This window comes from Zonotrichia leucophrys, chromosome 9, assembly GCF_028769735.1.
Source record: "Zonotrichia leucophrys gambelii isolate GWCS_2022_RI chromosome 9, RI_Zleu_2.0, whole genome shotgun sequence".
Lineage (NCBI taxonomy): Eukaryota > Metazoa > Chordata > Aves > Passeriformes > Passerellidae > Zonotrichia > Zonotrichia leucophrys.
The window spans coordinates 2,817,839-2,838,286 of NC_088179.1; the positions used below are offsets into that span (position 1 = coordinate 2,817,839).

Genomic DNA, 20,448 nt, shown 5'->3' on the forward strand with positions numbered 1-20,448 from the left:
GGGTCACCAAAGTTATTAACTAGCTTCATTACTGACGTGGACAGAGGCCCTGAAGAGCTGCAGATGACACCAAGCTGGGGGGTGTGGTGACAAACCCAAAGGAGGGGATGCCAGCCACAGCAACCCAAACAAGCTCAACAAGTGGGCACATGGGAATCTCACTGAGGTTCAACAAGACCAATGCAAGGTCCTGCACCTGGGTCACAGCAACCCCCAGGATCAACACAGGGCTGGTGGATGAGCAGATGGGGAGCAGCCCTACCCAGAAGGATTTGGGGGTGCTGGTGGATGAGCAGATGGGGAGCAGCCCTACCCAGAAGGATTTGGGGGTGCTGGGGGATGAGCAGATGGGGAGCAGCCCTACCCAGAAGGATTTGGGGGTGCTGGGGGATGAGCAGATGGGGAGCAGCCCTACCCAGGAGGATTTGGGGGTGCTGGGGGATGAGCAGATGGGGAGCAGCCCTACCCAGAAGGATTTGGGGGTGCTGGTGAATGAGCAGATGGGAACAGCCCTACCCAGAAGGATTTGGGGGTGGTGGGAGAGCAGTGGGAGAGCACAGAGATGTGGGGTGCTGGTGAGAGCATGGGCACCTACCCAGGAGGATGTGGGGGTGCTGGGGGATGAGCAGATGGGGAGCAGCCCTACCCAGGAGGATGTGGGGGTGCTGGGGGATGAGCTGGACGTGACGTGGCCATGAGCACTCAGAGGCCAGAAAGCCAAACGTGTCCTGGGCTGTATCACAAGCACTGAAGGCAGTTGGGCAGGGGAGGAGATTCTGCCCCTCTCTTCTGGGCCCCCAGCACAGGGGAACAAGGACCTGCTGGAGAGACTCCAGAGGAGGCCACAAAGAGGCTCAGAGGGCTGGAGCACCTCTGCAATGGAGATGGGCTGAGAGAGCCTGAGAAAAGCAAGCTCTGGGGAGTTGGTAAATTAAAAGAGGGTAGATTTAGATTATATGTAAAGAAGAAATTTTTTACAAGGAGGGTAGTGAGACACTGGCAGCAGCTGCCCACAGAGGTGGTGGATACCCCATCCTGGACACACTCAAGGTCAGACTGGACAGGCTCTGAGCAACCTGGTCCATTTGAATGTGTCCCTGTCCACAGCAGGGTGGTGGAATGAGATGACCTTTAAAAGGTCCCTTTCAACCCAAACCATCCCATGTTCCTATGATACAATGGAAAGCTGTGACTTTTTGGTACTTCAGGGCATGTAGGGCCTGCAAATGTCTTTATCTTTACTGGTGAACTTTGAAGGACATTGTCCAAATCACACAAAGCACCCAGCACCTTCTGAGAACAAAGCACTAAGTTTAGAAGCTCAGACAGGAACACATTTTTTTCCCTACTAAGGTACAGAATAGAGGCTGCTCAAGGCAGGATCTCACACAGCTCTGATAAACCAAATATTCAATCACAGAATGTGAATCTCTCCGAATCTGTCAGGATCTGTCTGAATGGTTAAACTGACCAACTGTTCCCATTGTCAGCTCTAACAAATAGGCAGACAGTGTACTGCTGAAATCTAAACAAAACCTGCAGTCTTTATAAGAGACCTAACAATGGCTCATTGTTTTAAAACAAGAGGTATGACCTCATATGACCCTGTCAATCTTGATTGTATAACCATGCAGAGTAGATTTAAAATGAAAATTCTGAAATAACATCACGAATAAGTTACTGTGAAACCTTTAAAAATAGCATTTCATTGTTTGATGAAAATTAGTGTCACAATTGAGAGCACAACCAAGTATCATTGTTAACCAACTCAGACACCATCATAATAATTTCTAGCTCCTTGTGAGTATCCAGTTTTCTGGGAGGTTATTTATGATAACACTGCTCAAGGATTATGCTGTTCTTCACTTAATAATAATATATATTTTCTCCTCATCTACAAAATAAAATTTGTTCCTGATTGATGTAGTAATACAATGCTGAAATGCAATATATAAAGTAGCTTTAAATAACTTGCATGTGTTTCATGTTGAGTATTTAAATTCTTTCCAATTACATCAGTACTTGTTTGACAAAGGGAAATACTGAATTTTCAACAGTTTTTTCTTTAAATCCACTCCTGCCTGCCCAATTAAAACCCTCATACACAACAAAGTTTAACCTCATTTCTCAAAAAAATAAATGGAATTACCTTTGCCTATTAGGACACCTATTTTGGAATCCAACTTTTCTCCTGGATCACAGTTCCTTGTCACTAGTTTAAGGACAGGAAGAAAGGGTCTAACATCACAAAGTCTCCGTGTTTCATCCTCTAATTCTTCATGTACAGCAGTCTGATTCACACATGAGAACATGTAAGAGTCAATCTCCATGAGGAGATGAAAGAGTGGGTAGGAATGTGCCTGCTTCCATAACAGCTGCAATGAAAACAAAGAAATAAATGAAAAAAAACCCCAAAAACAGAAAATAGGGACATATCTTAAAGTACTGAAGGTAACATTCATTTCCATTTATGATCCCCAAAGAATAGAAAAGAAACATGTTTGCTAACTTGTTTAAATTTTACCGCTACAACTCAGTGTATGTTTACTTTGTCTCACTTCCAGTCTCTATCCTGAGTGATTTCCAGGACAGATCTGTGGAGTTAGCATCAGCATTCCTTTTCTTTGGGAAACAGCTAGACATCAACAGTATATCTTCATGGCATGTCAAGTTTCCATGTGCCACAAGCAGCAAGGCAACCAGGCAGTTTAGTTCAATCCCTTATTGCTGTCATTGCTGTTACACATGTGTTTTCAAAATCTTTATCACTTGAAATCACTTGATATATTAGGAGTAGGTTAGTCTGTGTTGTAATTCATTCACTGGGAGAAGTTACTGAGGAATTAGGCAATGTCCTCACATGGCCATTATCTGATCAAAGGTCATTAGATTGCTTTTTAGTGTCTGTGGTCACTTCCTTACATTCTGCCCTTTCCTTTATTTGGACATTCCATCGTGTTTTAAGTGCTGCTCCAATTTGTACAAAACCTTTAAGAAGAGGCAGATGCAGTTTTTAAAGCAATTATCTTTGGTGCCAGTCAACAGAAGCAGGAGCCCAATCTGTGACTTCTGCACTAAAAATCTAATCAGGGCAATGTTAGCTCAGCAAACAATGGTCTGTCAATGTGTTAGAAAAAGGTTCAGAGTAGCAGTACAGTATCAATTGGAGCTATTAGAATAACCTCTGCTGAAGTGTAACTATCAGCAAGAAGCCACTTTCCAACCCTTGCCCTCTGCCCAAACCCAGTGCTGACCCCCCCAGACACATTTCTTTATCAGTCAATCTGCTGGGCACGTGCCTCCAGTACCTCATTTCTATGTCTGCTAAAATTCATGACTTGATTTGCCAGAGGGCAGGCCAAAATGAGAACCAGCCCTCATTCCAAACCTCAGCTAATGCCCATTTGGTGTTACCTGTTTAATCTGAGATATGGTGGCATCTCGAGGGACATCCAGGTTGATGTAGATTCCAGTGGGCAACAGGAAGTCCACAGATATTGAGCCATCAGCACCAATCTGTGAATCCACTGCCCAGATGTCAAGGCTGTCTGTCACGGCAGGAGGCATTATGGAATCTCAATAATATCATAACCACATGGCCTTAGGGAAAAAGAAAAAGACCTAAAATTCAGTATACTTAACCTTCTATAATTAGACACACATTTTAAAGTCTTTGGAAGGTTGACATAAGCCTGCTTTGTACAGCTCAGCTTACAACTCTGAGGTCTCAAATGCCAGTATTGCAAACACATAAGCACATTTTTACTCATTAATGCTATTTAATACACTAAAAGTATTTGCCTAGCAAAGCACTATTGTTGAGATGTTTATATCATTAAAACTAAGTAAGAAGAGAAAAAACTAATTAGAGGTTAGCTGAAACAAACTAAGAAATTCATTTCAAGTTCTCTCTAAAACTTTACCTGTGTAAAACACAACCAAAAAAAGCTTCATGGATGAAGAGTGGCAATATTTGATCAGTTTCATTATTTTATTTTCTGCAAGTTTCCTCTTAGTTTTCCATTAATGTGGCCAGTGACATTCAACTTGAAAGTTTGTATTAACAGCAGGAAAAGTTTCTTTGACTCTACAACACACTGCATACTAGAAAGTGCCATTTTCCTCTGAAGACGCTTATCTCAATTTGTTCTCACCCTTAGAGAAGGATCACTGAACTCCACCCACGGTGGGAACTGCCTCCCTGCAGGGCAGGAGGAAGCCCTGCCCATGATCTCCTCTGGCTCACTCCTCTGCCTTCCTGCTGCCTGTCCTCTGTATTTCAGCACATTCCTATTAATTCTGAATGCCACCACTGGTTTTTCTGACATTCCAAGTCTTCTTTTGTGATTACCACTCTCCAAAGCTGAATTTTCCCTTCAGCCATGGCTCACTGAATCATTTACCTTCCTCCTCATCCAGACAATGCTCCTCAGCTGCCAGAGGGATGGGGAGCATTGGAAAACACTACAATAAAGCACTTTAACAGACAAGTTACCCCTGCATCTTTTGAATTCTTGTTGGACAGCACAAGATGTGGGAAATCACCCTTTGTAACAGAGAATGTCAGAATGTTCAACTCCACTCGCAGCTTTCCAATATCTCAATTATCCTTCCCTTCCCCACAATGGGTAACAGATGATGCCAGCAGCACAAAAATCAACTTGCCAGTTCAAAGCTGCCTCAGGTATTTGCCAACACACTCCATCCCCCTCGAACTGCCACATAAATGCACTGAAAAACAAAAGCCAGATCATTCCAACACCTTTCCACCTGGCCTTAGCAAAGCTGTGAGGACCAGCACAAGCTGCCAACACATCTTGGAACCACATCAATGCATGGATCACTTCACATTTCACTTGTACTAGATAAAATATAGCAGAGATTTCATTAATGCCAAATAAAACACCTTTACCTTTCAGAAAGCGTAAGTACATAAGGAGAAACATTTTTTTTTTCTCAATAGAAGCAATAATTAGGGAGCTTCTACCACCATCTCTATCAAAAATAGTTTTACCACCATTATGTCCACATTTTCATCCAAAAAAATCCACTACACTGAACAGATTAAACTAAAGCAGAATTAGAGGTGGTAGTATGGTAAAAATAACAACTCAGATATGAAGGTATTTTATTTGAATTACCACAGTTTACAAATCCATCCATTCATCACTGGACATGCAAAGTTTAGCATAGTGTGTGAGCTCTAAGCTGTCTAAAGGAAAGAAATATAATGTTACCCACTGTTACACCCAGCACAGACTATGTTATTGGAATAACACAGCATCTACCCAAAAAACAAACCCAGACAAAATGTCTAATTCCTCATTAGCAATCAGTATATTTTCCACAAGCTGCTGTTTAATGGGATACTATTTGTTTTCCTGCATCCCGTTACTTGTACTCATAAAATGCTGGGTGCAGTTCTGTTGGAACTGAAATTAGCAGTCAGCGAAAAATACTAGTACTGTACATTTTTCATATTTGGATACTCACATTTGCAGTTATTTTCTGTGGTCATGAGGGTAAAATAAAGAGGTATTTCCATTACAAAGTGTTACTTGGACAGGTACAGCAGCAAGAAAATCTGTTTTACGTAGTTATTTTGTATATAGTTCATTCCTGCTTTAATTCAGTGTATCTTTTCTCTTTTCATCCTCTTTCAGATACTTTCCACAGTTGCAGTTGTTGAAACCACTTTAAGTGCATCAACAAGAGTTTAAAATCTTCAAAGAAACAAGACTTAAAAATGCTGCTCCATGTCCTGGAGCCCAAACACCACAACACAGAGTTATAAACTTCTTGTAAGATACTTGTTTCTAATTACAGATTTCCAGCACAGACACCAGAATCTTTAACTGAAAATGCAAATGGAATTGTAAAAAAGGGAAGGGAAGCCATCTGACCAGTGTGAGCATGCTGAGGAGCTATTCTTGCCTGCAGGCACTTACTTAACATTTCCTTCCTCAAGGAAGCAGGTCAGTGTGCTTTGCAGGCAGCACCCCTTCTGCCCCAAGAGCTGACATCACAGGGTGAGAGAAGCAGGTTTTATCCTGAGAAACTCAAGACTGCCAACCCACAGCAGCTCTGGGGATGAGTCACAGCCCCAGCTGGGACATGTGTGGTGACTAAATCTCAATATCACATCTAGGAACTGAAACAAAGGCAAAAAGCCATCTGGATTGGGAGTAACAGCACCAGAGACATTTTAAACAACTTCCAGCTAAAGGAAAAAAACAACAATTCAAATAATAATAAAAAGCTATTTCAGGCCGTTAACCTCATAGCTATTCCTGCCCACTGTCACAGTAACAACAACCTCACTTACAAAAGAAGGAAGTAATTAAAGCAGCACTTAACCTTGGCTCCTCAAGTGTCTAATCAATGACTTGGAATGTCACAAAGCCCAATACAAAATGCCTTGCTAAGGTACAGGTGGTACTGACAGACAGCATTCAAACCTTCTCATGTAAGTGTAAATTTTCTCTAAGCTTTAACCTGCAAATTTCAGATTCATATATTTGTGTGTGCTCACAAATGTGTCTCCCTCCTAATCAATTTGTATTTTAATATACCAGCAGCTCTGCCAGAGCTGCTTATACTAATGGGAAGAAATGGAACACAGATGAGTAGAACATCTGCAGAAGAAGGAAATTTATCACTCATTTATTTAATGTACACAAAGAAGAAGCCCTAAAACAGGATTTCTCAATTGGGTGTTGCTGTTGTGGTTTTTAAAGGACTTTCCATCTCTAGGCAGACAAAAGAATTTGTTCATTCCAGAAGCCAGGAGACCTTACAGCTTTTCCCTCACCTCCCAACAAAAGTACATCTCCTCATTTAATCAACAAGACCACTTGGAAAGGAAAAAGGAAAAAAAAAAACAAACAAAGAAAAGAAAGAGCTACCAGAAGCAGGCTGCTTCTTTGTTGATTTCTAAAATACTTTAAGGACAGACACAGTCAAAAGTAAGCTGCAGATATTTTTATGTGAATTGCAGCCCCCTCATGTTTTCTCCCTAGGCAAACCAGAACTAAAATCATATGTCCAGGTTATACAGAGCAAGTACAAAAGTTGTTTGGAAAGAAAAAAAGCAGGCAACACTTCCAGCAAGTGCTGGCCACCAGCAGAACCACTGGAACATCGCACAGTACCAGTTAACAAAACCCAGGCACTCGAACATCCTCAGGAGTTTCAGCCTAATTCTTCAGACCAAAGGATCAGCAGGATTTCAGAGGCTGTGGTTTCACATTGGAGCTGTGCTCTCTTTCTAAACCACCCACCCATTTTCCTGAAGGCAGGAAAGACTACCTTGTGCCAAACTCAAATCCATTGTGACTCCTTCAGGACACTGCTGAGAGCCCAGGACCACCCAGCTCCAAGGGCTTCCCACCACTGCAGAGCTGGAGAAATCAATTTTACCAATGCTGCGTAGTTAACTTGCACATGTACAGGAATTAAATCAATTTTACCAGAACTGGGTAGTTAACTTGCACACATACAGGAATTAAATCCAGAAGGCGCAAATATCAAAGAGTGCTGACCAAGGAGGTACAAAGGACAAGCATGGGAGGGAGTTTGTAAGGTTACCCTGAAATTAAGAGCTGCCCAAGAACATGCTCACAGTTAGACTGTCTGGAGCGCTGCAAAAAATGAGACATGGAATAACAATGCAATGAACTCTCCTTTGAAAATAATTTATCATATTAGCAAAAGGCTTAGACATTAAAAAGTACCAAATCCACTTTAATTGTCATCAACACTCAACATTTATCTGAGTCAGATAAGTTCTTCTAAAACCAACTTTTTGAAGAATGCAGCAATTATGAAAACTCACACTGTGTCATTAAATCCTTTACTTCTGAACTCACCACAAATCCCCTATCACTCATCCTCTGAGATCTGTTTTTCTGTTGTTAACACCAACATAAAATCCAACACAATGTTCAATGTTTTATCTTGAACTAGAATCCAGAAGAACACTAATCAAACACAAGTAAAAGTAGCTGCAAAGAAGGTGGTAATTATAAACACACATATAATACAGTGCCAGAGGAGAATTTTGATGCCCTGTTATCTTTCCTAGTATTTATTCTCCTGAGCACCAAGAAAAAGTCTTTAGAAGAGCTATCTTCCATCTGAAATGATGTCACCCAGCCCTGAAATGTGGTCAGTTCTCTCAGGATGAAATCAGTAGGCTATCATCCCAAACAGATGGCAAAAAGTTGGAGGGGAGGATCATTTATATATTGAGAAGTAACTTTCTGTAAGTTTCTTTTACACCACCTCTTCAAAACTCAGGTGCATTTTAAGGGCACATAAATATCTACAGCTCTTCAAGTTAAATATAAAGCTGGATTTACTCTTCTTTTTCACTAAACCTATGAATATTGACATAAAGGACAAGTATCAGAAGCAAACTTGTTTTGGATATGCAAAAACTAAGGGCACTCTGCTTATCCAGATTTTTGCTTTATGTAATAAGTTGTTACAACTGTTGAGCACCACATCCAAGACAACCATCACTGTGATCAATACAGCTCTTTATCTACTGCTTGCTCTGTCATGTGGCAGTCAAGGGGCTAAAAAAAACCAGAAGTCTTGCAGTAGTGAAAAGGGCCACCCCATGCAGACACACAAGAACAGTGTTTGAACAGTATCTCACTGTCCAGAACAGACGAGATGACAATCTGACCACAGTCTTTTTCTAGGAAACAGCAGCACATCACGTAGTCTAAGTAGGAGAAACACTAAGCACTTACACAACACAACCATTGTAATCGTTTTTCTAACCATGTAAACATCTAGTACTATAAAAGGATGAGCAAGCTATAAATGAAATATTTGAGAAGAAACAAGGGAAAAGAACCTATCAAAACAATGGAAAAGGAGTCTGACTATGCAGAAAGACTTATGTCCTATGAAACTTAGACGGCCTTTAGAAAAAAGGTTTTTAAAAAGATTTTAAAAAGTCTGATTTCTTCTGAGGACACTAAAGACAAATATATGCATTAGATGAGGGCCAGTTCACAGCTCTGTAAAACTACATTCTCTTCTGTTCCTCAATCAGCACCAAATTCCCAGGAGCTGTTCTGCAGCCCAGGGCAGTGCCCGAGAGCTGCCCGGGACCGCCACAGGCTGTGACAGGGGCACTTCGGGCACCAGCTCGACCCTCTCCCCTCATCACTCCTGCTCCATGGCCTCACCACTCCTGTTCTACCCCCTCATCACTCCTGCTCCATGGCCTCACCACTCCTGTTCTATCAACTCATCAGTCCTATCCCCTGCCCCCATCACTCCTGTTTTATGTCCTCATTCCATGCTCCTGTTTCACTCCCCTCGTCACTGCCATTCCCTCTCCTCATCACCCCTGTTCCATCCTCTCATCAGTCCCATTCCATCTCCTCAGCAGCCCTGTCCCATCCCCTCATCAGTCCCATTCTCTCATGGCTCCCGTTCCCTCCCCCATCACTCCTGCTCCATGGCCTCACCACTCCTGTTCTACCCCTCATCACTCCTGCTCCATGCCTCACCACTCCTGTTCTATCAACTCATCATCCTATCCCTGCCCCCATCACTCCTGTTTTATGTCCTCATTCCATGCTCCTGTTTCACTCCCCTCGTCACTGCCATTCCCTCTCCTCATCACCCCTGTTCCATCCTCTCATCAGTCCCATTCCATCTCCTCAGCAGCCCTGTCCCATCCCCTCATCAGTCCCATTCTCTCATGGCTCCCGTTCCCTCTCCCCCATCGCTCCCATTTCATCTCATCAGTTCTGTTCCATCCCCTCATCACTCCAGTCCCGCTCCCTCCTGTTCCATCCCCTCATGGCTCCCCATTCCATCCCCTCATTGCTCCAGTCCCGTTCGCTTCCCTCATGGCTCCCGTTCCATCCCCTCATGGCTTCCGTTCGCTCGCCTCACCGCTCCCGTTCCACTCCCCCACTCTGAGGGCAGCCCGCAGCACCGTTCAGCTTCCCCATTTCTGCCATGCCCTCCTATCCGCCATGGGCACACAATGTTAGCACCGGGCACAGGTGCCCCCCGTTTGGCACAGCCCGAGCAGCCTCGGCCTGTGCATGCAGTGGGGCGTGGAGAGAGTGCGGCCCTCACCCACGGAACAGGCACAGGGTGACACCACGGGTAACGGGAATCACAGAATAACCAGGCTGGAAGGGACCTTCAGATCATCAAATCCAACCCAGCCCCAACACCTCAACTAAACCCTGGCACCCAGTGCCACATCCAGGCTTTGTTAAACACATCCAGAGATGGTGACTCCGCCACCTCCCTGGGCAGCCATTCCAGGACTTTATTCCCCTTTCTGTAAAAAACTTTTCCCTAATATCCAACCTGTATTTCCCTTGGCACAGCTTGAGGCTGTGAACTCTGGCTATGTCATTTGTCACCTGGAGAAAGAGCCCGACCCCACCTGGGCACAGCCTCCTTTCAGGAGATGCAGCTGAGTTTAAAGGTTTTAAATGTGACAGGTGCAGCACTGCCTATTCCAGCATGAGTGAGTGTAGCCATGATATTTTCTGAAAAATCCTTTCCTTAGGACTTTTCCTCCTGAGAAGCTGGGAGGCCTCAGGAACAAAATGTAAACATTGATTATCTGCTGCTGTGGAATGCAACAGGTGCATCTGGGATTGGTCTCATGTGGTTGTTTCTAATTAATGGCCAATCACAGTCAGCTGGCTCGGACTCTGTCTGAGACACAAGCCTTTGTTATTCATTCCTTCTTTTTCTATTCTTAGCCAGCCTTCTGATGAAATCCTTTCTTCTATTCTTTTAGTATAGTTTTAATATAATATATATCATAAAATAATAAATCAAGCCTTCTTAAACATGGAGTCAGATCCTCATCTCTTCCCTCATCCTAAGACCCCTGTGAACACAGTCACTAGAATACTGCTAAAAACTGTGTTTTCTGCTCCGGTCACACAGGATCAATAATGAATGACCCTTTAAAACCAGAACACTGGTAACTCCAATGTGGTCTGTGTGCCACTGCAGAGCATGGAAACCCTGCAGACCCTCCATGGCAATTCTCATTTAACCCTAGAGTGAACCCACTCAAGGTTCTGCCCTTCTACAGCTGCACAGGTGAATTTCCAGCCAAACTGCTTCCAAATCTAAAAATAAAATACAATCAAATTGATGATAAATACAAATGCCTAAATCAGCAAAGCAGAGGTATTTCCACTCCACAAATGTCAAGGGTATCTACCTACAATAGCAAAGATTTTAAGAATTCAAGACATCTACAAAGTAGACTGGAAAGTTATTTTTAAAGATCATGTGGTACTATAAATATTTCCCAGCAGTTTTGTTCAACTGCCACATGAGCTGGCCCTATGGAATGGAAAATTAAATGTCCATTTAGTCAGGGTTTCTCCAGAAATCAGAATAAAAATATCACCATTTAGTTTTCTAAAAATATCTATGTACAGAAAACAAAAAAGGCCTTTTTCAAAGGCCTCCTTCCCTCACAGTGCTCACACTGGTACCAAGAGTGGTCTCTCAGCCATCAAGTCTAGATTGGCTCATTTTCCTCACGAAATACAGCTAATTTTCCACAAACAAAGATAATTTCATTTGAGTTTTTTTTTATCCCAGCTCCCTGATTATTTTGTCTGCTCATCACCTGTAGCCTTATTCCTCTGGTGTACCCATAACATTATGCACCAAGTTTTAAAAACTGAAGTCAGGATTTTAAACCCACAATGAATGCAGCTTCTACTCAAATATTAATGCCTCTAAATAAAAGTGGCCCAGTTTTCAAGAAATGCTGACCACCTAAATTTGCAAATGACTTACACAGGACTCAGAGATATGAAAAATATGCAAACATGTTAACTGGTTACAAATTAAAATTTAATTTAAGTAACTTCATTTGAACAGATGGTTAGATTAGATTACCTCCAGTCATCCCTTTTTACAGAAGTTATTCTACAATTCAAAAGTTATTCTACATACTTTCATATGAAAGTATAGCTTAAAATCTAACTGTGAATAAGACTATCTTCAGAATTTTTTTTTCCTGGAAAACAAGTCTACATATAGAGAACAACACTACTAAAATGGTATTCCAGACTCAGAGGAACTTATGGACTTGGCTTGCACAAGAAGGAAAATCTTACTTCCTGTTACTTTATATATATAAATTTATGTATTTTTATATATATACACACTATATATATATACTTAGGCAAGCACACACACCTGCTGCTCCCTCTGAAGAACATCTATGAGGAACTGAACAAGTGAATAAAACTTAAATCCCAGGCTTTGGATAGATTTCTGCCAATGGCCAGGCAGTAGGTAACTCTGGAAAAGCCAACAGGAACACAGCAGCTTCTCACACCCAATTAATTCACAGCCATCCTCTGCTCTACCCTGAAATCACTGCATAGTCACATTAATACAGAAACAGGTTCAGGCCTTCCTTTTGAGTTGTGCAAGTAAACTGAGTTACAGGGAGAGGAAAAACTCCTTCCACATTCCCATATTGCTGTGTGAAATTGTCTTTAGAAGCATCCAATCACTGAATCACACACAAGCTGAGGACACTATGGGAAAACATTCCCTTTCAGCTGGCTGGAATGCAGTTCTGCATGGTTGAGAAGGAAGGAGTATAAAGGAATGGAAGAAAACAGCAGCTCAGAAAAGCGCTGTCATATGAGGAACAGTTCCTTTGACACCTTCACCAACAGAGTCAGGGAGACAAAAAGGAGAAAAGCTCCAAGGAAAAAAGGCCAGGCCAGTTATTCAGGATTCTATATCAACTGGGCTGTGAGAAAACATCTGGTAGAATCACCTTTAGAAACATTTCTAATAATAGAAATAGGATAGAAAACAATAGAATCACCTTTAGAAACATTTCTAACCAGCTCTCTTAGATATTTTGGCAAACTTCAACAGCAGCAGGCAGAGTGGGCCCTGACATGAGAGGCAATGCATCTGTAGATCCTGTTCCTGTGCACAAAGGTGAGGCTGAAGATTTGGGAACAGATCACAGCTGGTGAGTTCTCAGCCCTTTTGACCCTGCACTCTAGATACTTCATGAACTAGAGGGAGTGTTGTCTTTTTCCCAGTCTGGAAATGAAACTTGAAATCATTTTAGTAAGGAGGTAACATAAGAGTAGATCTTTAGTTGAAGGCCTTCAGGGGCAGTTATGGAGAGATCATGTTAAAAAATAACGTAAAAAAAAAAAGGCAAAAACCAAACAGAATCAGGAGGCCAGCATGAAATGTTAGGGTATGTTGAGTTCCAAGAATAGATTAAATATTGAAATGATGGCACACTCACTTGGATATTTTAAACAAACAAACAAACTCAAGCTTAACAAAACAGGTGAATGGAGGGGGCACAAGGGCAGGAGGAGGAGGAGAAGCTGAAGCAGAATAAAGATGTCATTTGAAGCCAGGCAGTCAGGTGTTTCTCCAGTGCTTGTGCCAGCACGGTGAGGGTGCAGGAGGAGTGGCACAGTGACAGCTCCTCGCAGCCTCAGGGCTGCCTGGCCACTTGACAGCTCTTAAGATCATTTCAAATTGTAGGCAAAACCACAGCCTAAGGGCCTGGCTTTCTAACAGCCCAAGCTATTACTAAACCACTATGCAGTGTCTGTCATGAATCTGAAAAGATGCATTAATAATCTGAGCTTTTATTATTTTATTGTACTAAGTAAACAAAACTTTATTGTTAAGTAAACAGTAAAGGCCCTGTCCTCCCATTGTTCAACAAGAATTGTACCTGTCTTCTTAACAGATCCACAACAAAACTAGGAAATAATCAGCCAGGATTAGTTCTTCTCTCTGGGATTTCCTTGCCTGTTCTACCACTCAAAATAATGTTGTATTCCACTGTAAACACAAAGGAAACATTCCACTTATAAGACATTTAAATATATAAATAGTTTATATTTCCTCTCCTTTGGAAATGTACAAATGAACCTAGACCATCAAATCTCACCAGGAGCTGGCTGTTAAGATGTTACATCTAGATAACATTGGACTGTAAAAAAAGTTAAAAACAGAAACTGAGGTTTTCTTCTAAGTGGATGGACACCTTTTCACCCAGGGACTGAAAGATTCACCTTTTAGTTATTTCTGGTATTTTGATCGAAACCTCTAGGAAAGGGGATTATTCTCCAGCAGACAGATTGCATGTATCTACAGAGGGAGGTGAACCAGTGAAATAAAAAGCAGTTGAGGATCAAGGAGGAGTGAAATTTTCACCTATAAGGTGAAATTTTCACCTACAGCCCAAAACACAGAAGGAGCTTGTCCTTAAGTCTCGTACAGAGATGCCATGCATCCTACACAGTAGAATGATGACCTTTAATGGAAAAAAAAATAAATTTTACATGCTTCATCTGGTCAGACATCCTTCCTGATGGGGTCTGTTTCTTATACAAGCTGGATTTTTGCAGTTATTTTTCTTCCAATAACAGTTTCAATGCCCCCATCACAGATTCAGAGGTGGCTGCTCACAGCCATTTGTTACATGGACAGGACTGGTCAAGGACTGAGCAAACACTGAAGGAAATCCAACAACTCTAATGCAAATATTTAGATATATTTTATATCTATTTTTCTATAAAGACAAGTTGAAATAGAATGCCATTTGGTAGAAAAACACAATCCTAGAAACCCTTTTTGTCATGAAGATAAAGGTGATAAAGCCAAAAGTAGCCCTGGCCATTCTTCACAAGGACCAAAAATATTTAAGATTAAGTAGGAATTACAGATTATTTAGCCTGAAAGGTACCCCTGGGAGTCAGCTGGTTCCAAGCTCAGCTCCAGCACCTTGCTTAGGAGTCTGCACACACAATTTTGCAAGTCTCCATGGATGGAGGCTCAGTGTCCCAGAAATGCAGCAACCCTTGGAGCCTTCAGCATCCCTTCAGCAGGGCCTGGCTGCTCCTGGGGTTACCTTCCCCCAGCTGTGAGAGTCAGCATCTTCATAAGACTTCACAAGAAATCCATCTGGCTTTTTAACTGTGAATAGAGATGCTGAGAGGACTTTATTTTAATGCTAACTGCAATTTAAAAATTCCAATTGCAAAATACCTTGTGATGATCCAAACACACACAAGCACACAAACTCCAACGAAAAACAAACAAACAAATGGGTTGCAAAACATTTCTCCAAAGAGGAAAAATCTGAATTAATTTTAAATTGTAACAATGGAATCTTCTGAGTCTCTTAAAAAAAAATTTTAAAAAGGAAAAAAGTGGGGGGAGGGAGGGAAGAAATGCAAGTTTACTGACTACTGAACACCTGAGCAAGTTTTGTGTCTGGCATAAGCCTAAAAACAATGATTTAAAATTACTAAAGCTGTCTCCAGTGGACATTCTTCATTTTATTTGTTTGGGGAGCTCAGCTGCAACTTTGTTTATCTGTATTAGTAACTTGATTACCAGAGTCAAGAATTAACCTGTCAAACTAGGTGTGCAGGCAGCAAATAGGTTGGTTTGGTTGTTTGTGCTGGGACCTTGTGAGCAGGTGCTGTATTTCCATTGTGTAATCTAATAAGGCAGTAAAAGACAAATAACTCCACATAACACAGCTCCTGAACACTTCAGGGGTCAGAATTCACAATCAGGTGCCACAAGAATGTGGCACATGAGTATTTACCAGTCACTTGACATTTGGCCTAGAACAGGAACTGATGAAAATTTAAATGTGCTGACTAAAAATTGTAGCATTTCTTTCAAGTACCTACAGAAAGGGAACTAAAGCACATCAACTTATTTAAATCCACAATTGAAATTGAATTGAAAATTTTATAGAATTTTTTTCTTTAAGGCAGGAAATTGATCAATCCAAACATGTTATTCTGCCAGTTAAACACACTTTGTTAAAAACACCAAGTATGAAAAGCTTTTCTTGTCTGATCAGGTTCCACAGACATTGTTCTACCCAAATTATGACACCCTCTACACATCTGTGTTCAAAGAAGAAGCTAAGAGGAGTCATTTCCTCTTGGTAATAGAGTAATAGGCTGAAATATACTTCTTGTAAAGTAAAATGACTTCTCACCCCTCTCAGTTCTAATGGCCAGATCTTTTTCACTCCCAACCAGGCATTCAGGACTATTTCCAGTGAGTTATTTACTCCTGCAGAGTTCCATTCACACAACCACACAGCAGGAGTAAAATGCATCAGACATATGCATTTTACATATTATATTTTACATCAGACAGATGCATTTAAAATGCATCAGACAAATGCAGCTTTTCCCCAGTTTCTAAGGAGAATATGTTTAAACATCTGACAATCCGATGCAAAGTGAGAGAAAAATTATTACATTTCCCATCTCAAGCACATGAAGGATACAGAAATTAAGAATAACACTGTATCAGGATACAAATGTTTATTTATCTGGTAGCAAAAAGTGCCAGCCACAGTCCCTGTATTAGGTAGAGAAGCTCCTTTTATCAGAAATGAGAGACACATGTGTCAGCCCAGAATTCACAAAAGCTGGAAGTGAGCTACAAAAAGTGAAAGAAAGATGTCTCTGACATTCAGAAACTGAAAACCTAAGCAAGTTTGATGAATGATGGAACTGCAATACAGGACAGATAATACACACAACAAAAATAAAGTCAGTCATAAGGGCCATGACTGGAGAGTTACAGACCAAAAAAAAACCAAGTGTATTTTCAAATTCCCTGGAAAATACAAGCAGTGCCTTAACTTTTTCCAGCAAATAGGGGCTTATATGTAATCACACCTGTACCAGACAACCCCCTGCTCAAAACCACAGGCAGCATACACAGCAGCCAAGAGAAAAACCTGAAACCGATCCCAATTTCACAAGATACAACTAATTCCAAGAGGGAAGAGTTCAGTGAGAATCCATGAGTCTATTACCAGCTGATCAACTGAAATGAGTAGAGTGACACATTTATATTTTTAGTGTAACTATAACAAAACTAAATACAATAAAAGCCTAATAATCATGCTGACTTTACAAGCACAATACAATAGAAAACAGCCCCAGAAAACCCCAGTCCTGTAATACTTACTCCAATGGACCTTCCCTGTTTCAGTTTGACTGTGTAGAGAAGATACTTTTATTAAACATTTTCTTCCTATTACTCTTGTTTTTTCAGAAGATTCCACGAGATGACCTCAATGTGATCTAAAAAAAGCAAAACACAATAGAATGTAATTGACCAAATGAGAAAATCAGCAATTTGTATTTGGTGTAAAAGCTGCACCAACTTTCTGTGCAGAAATACCTAATAAACACATTATTTTTTACTGCCTTCAAATACTTCAGCACCACATTCCCACTGCACAATGTGATTAATCTAACAATTAAATTAATGTCAAATCCACAAACACCCTGCTAGCAGAAAGGAAAAAAACCAAGTAATAATTTCAATATGCAATTTCTTCTAATAAGTCTTATGATCATGAATTAGTCAAAAGCATTTTTAGCTGCCAGAAATATTTTCAAAATTTTGTACACTCAATTTGAACCAGACCAGCAGATCTCCATTGCACTTAAAGCCAAAAAAAAAGGGAGACAGAGTTGCCTTCTTATTTAAGCACATTTTCTCTTTTTCCTCTGGCCTGTAAGGTGATTTTGGTGGAGGTTTTTTGTTTGTTTGGGGGGATTTGGGGTTTTTTTAAGAGTGTAGTATCATCTGTAGTCCTCCTATGGAGAAGCTGAGCCGATGACACAAGCGATCCCATATTCCTAGTCACAGTTCAACCTTGACAGGCTCAGAAGGTCTCTGACCAACCAACACCTGCAGATGTACAGGGCAGAACATCTCCACAGAGCCAAGGCTCATTCTCCTCAGCTGTACCCTGCAAATGGAGCTCTCAGCAAAGAGAAGCGAACAAAAACCATTCAATCCCCCTGAGCAGCAAGCAATGCTGGCAGCTCGCACTGATGCTATCTCCAGGTTTGTAGGCCAAGCCACAAAGCACAAGACAAGTAACTACCCTGCACTTCCCATAAACAATTCTTTTTCTAAACCACACCAGGCACATCCCCTGTGCTTGTGAGAACTCATCACAGTGACCAGGAGGGAGGGAGGGAGGGCTGTCACTGCCTCGTCCCACACAGAGCAGAATTCCTCTGGGAATTGGTACCTGGAGCCCTCTGAAGCAACTCCAACTCTTCAGTGGCTTTGAGGGATAAATCCTTACTGCCTCATGTACTTAGGTCTAAAAAAAGTTAACTTACTGCTCCATGCACAACCAGGTCTAAAAAAAGTTCAGTTACTGCTCCATGCACAACCTTTTGGTGCATAAAGGTATTGTCACAAAATGGGTTTTCACCTGGTGTCACAGACATCTTGTCATGAAAATCTTTTCATTAGGATTTTTCCTGCTAAGAAGCTGAGAAGCTTCAGGAACAAAATGTAAACAACGGTTATCTGCTGCTGTGGAATGCAACAGGTGCTTCTGTGATTGGCCCACCTTGGACATTTATAATTAATGGCCAACCACAGCTCAGTTAGCTTGCACTCTCTGTCCAAGACACAAACCTTTATTATACATACCTTTCTATTTTTAACTTAGCTAGCCTTCTGAGATGAAACTTTTCCTTCTACTCTTTTAGTATAGTTATAATGTAGTATAGATATCATAAAATAATAAATCAAGCCTTCTGAAATATGAAGTCAGATCTACGTCTTTTCCCTCATCCTGAAAACCCTGTGATCACTGTCACAACCTGGTGTCCAAGAAGCCACTCCACACACACTAAGTTATTTTATTTATTTACAGAGGCATGAGTTAGTCCAAAAACTTCTCATAATTAATGTCTAGGAGCCTACAGCAGGGAACACACACAAGAGGAAAAAAAAGACTAGACAAAAATGAAGACAGTATTATGTGATTTGGAAATTGCAAGGACAAAGCATCAGCGTGAATCTCACAGAAGCAAAGCTGAACTACCAGCCTGGAATTCATGTTTTACAGCCATGTCAATATTTGTGCTTATGGAATCAGAAAAATCCTAATCAAAGGCTACTGGCCAGCAGGCAGGATCTTAGGAGGGGCTGTGAAATGCATCCTGCCATAGCTCACAGACATGACAACAGAACTTCCACCCAAGGAAGAAATCCTGCATGACCTGTGGCCCCTCACACAAGGGGCACAGTGTGTGACTGAACCATACCCCATGGCAGCAGCAGGGCACTGACTAAAAGCTAGATATTCCAAACTTCTAGAGGCCAATGGCTAGCTAGACACATGATGACCAATCAGATGGTGGGTGCCTAAAAGTTACCCAGGGTCTATAAATGGTACAGCCTAAACAAATCATTGCATTGTGAACAGCTCCTGTCACAGCTCCCTGTCCTGTTTCACCTCTTTTCTCCCAGCACTTTGCATCTCTGCAGCTCAGACATCACACTGACACCAGGCTGGTCCTCTACAACCAACTGTGGGGGATCAGCCAGCCCTTGAGACCTAAAGGACACAAACAAAGCAGCCATTGCTACAGCCAAGCATGAGAAACAAACCCTTCACTAGAGGATGAGAGGGTGCAGCCTTGTTTTTCTCACCAACCAACCTTTCTCTTTCTGCAGAGCAGGGGTAAGAGAGGTGGTACCCAAGGGCTGCAGATCACATATGGGCAGCCAGGACACTTCCCACCTTCACACCATGAGTGGAGAATTTGCTGGTTACACCCAGCAGACAGGGTACAAACCCTGCTGGCCTTTCACTGACTGTGAAAAGCTGCTGAGGACTCCAACCACATCACAAACCTGCCAGCACCATCTTTGGGAACTGCAGGACTTGGAGGCACTGATCACAAACTGCACTGTCTGAGGACATTTCTTTTCCTCACTGTACCTGTCTGCAGAACATGGGAAAAACAGAACTGGCAGCTGGACACTACAGAGAGCCTCTCTTGTGGGTCTGCTGGGTGTGACCTCAGCCAGAACACACCACCAAACCACCATGGGCCCACACCCATAAAACTTCTTCTGACAGCACCCACCAGGGACCCAACAGAAATCCTTTTCCGTTCCAGCTTGCAGCTTCTGCATGAAAAATTGCATTTGGCAAAATAATAATTTTCGTGAATCCTTAATTTTACCCTCATTACATAGATAGTGATTTTCTGTAAATCACAACTTGTTTTTTCTAAAACATTAACAATCTTATGAGGCAATTCAGCAATCATATCACTGAGTGGTGGCAATAAAAATGCCTGTGACAATACAGTAAAACTTTTCAGAGCTCTTCACCTACACTCCCTATGTCCAAAGAAACACTTATGAATGTATTTTATAGTTATATATGTATATATATAATATATATATTATATATATACATATACATATATAACTATATATATGTGTGTATATATATATGTATATATATATATAACCAAAAAGGAAAGAAAGGGGGAAGAGCTACAAGAAACTTTTGCCTAAAATTCCTGTGTGGCATAATGTTCAAGATAAACA

General features: G+C 41.5%; 1 protein-coding gene across 8 annotated transcripts in view; it reads right to left on the minus strand.

The window, feature by feature from the left end:
* The window catches only part of PIK3CB (phosphatidylinositol-4,5-bisphosphate 3-kinase catalytic subunit beta), a 97,254-nt gene that overhangs the window by 34,000 nt on the left and 42,806 nt on the right, over positions 1 to 20,448 (minus strand). For all 8 annotated transcript variants that reach the window (XM_064721079.1, XM_064721080.1, XM_064721076.1 and 5 more), the window contains 3 exons: positions 17,035 to 17,150; positions 3,415 to 3,600; positions 2,150 to 2,375 (listed from right to left, as the gene is read on the minus strand). In XM_064721079.1, coding sequence (XP_064577149.1) covers positions 2,150 to 2,375; positions 3,415 to 3,567 — 379 coding nt within the window. In that variant the 5' untranslated portion in view covers positions 3,568 to 3,600; positions 17,035 to 17,150. The remainder of the gene's footprint in view (positions 1 to 2,149; positions 2,376 to 3,414; positions 3,601 to 17,034; positions 17,151 to 20,448) is intronic.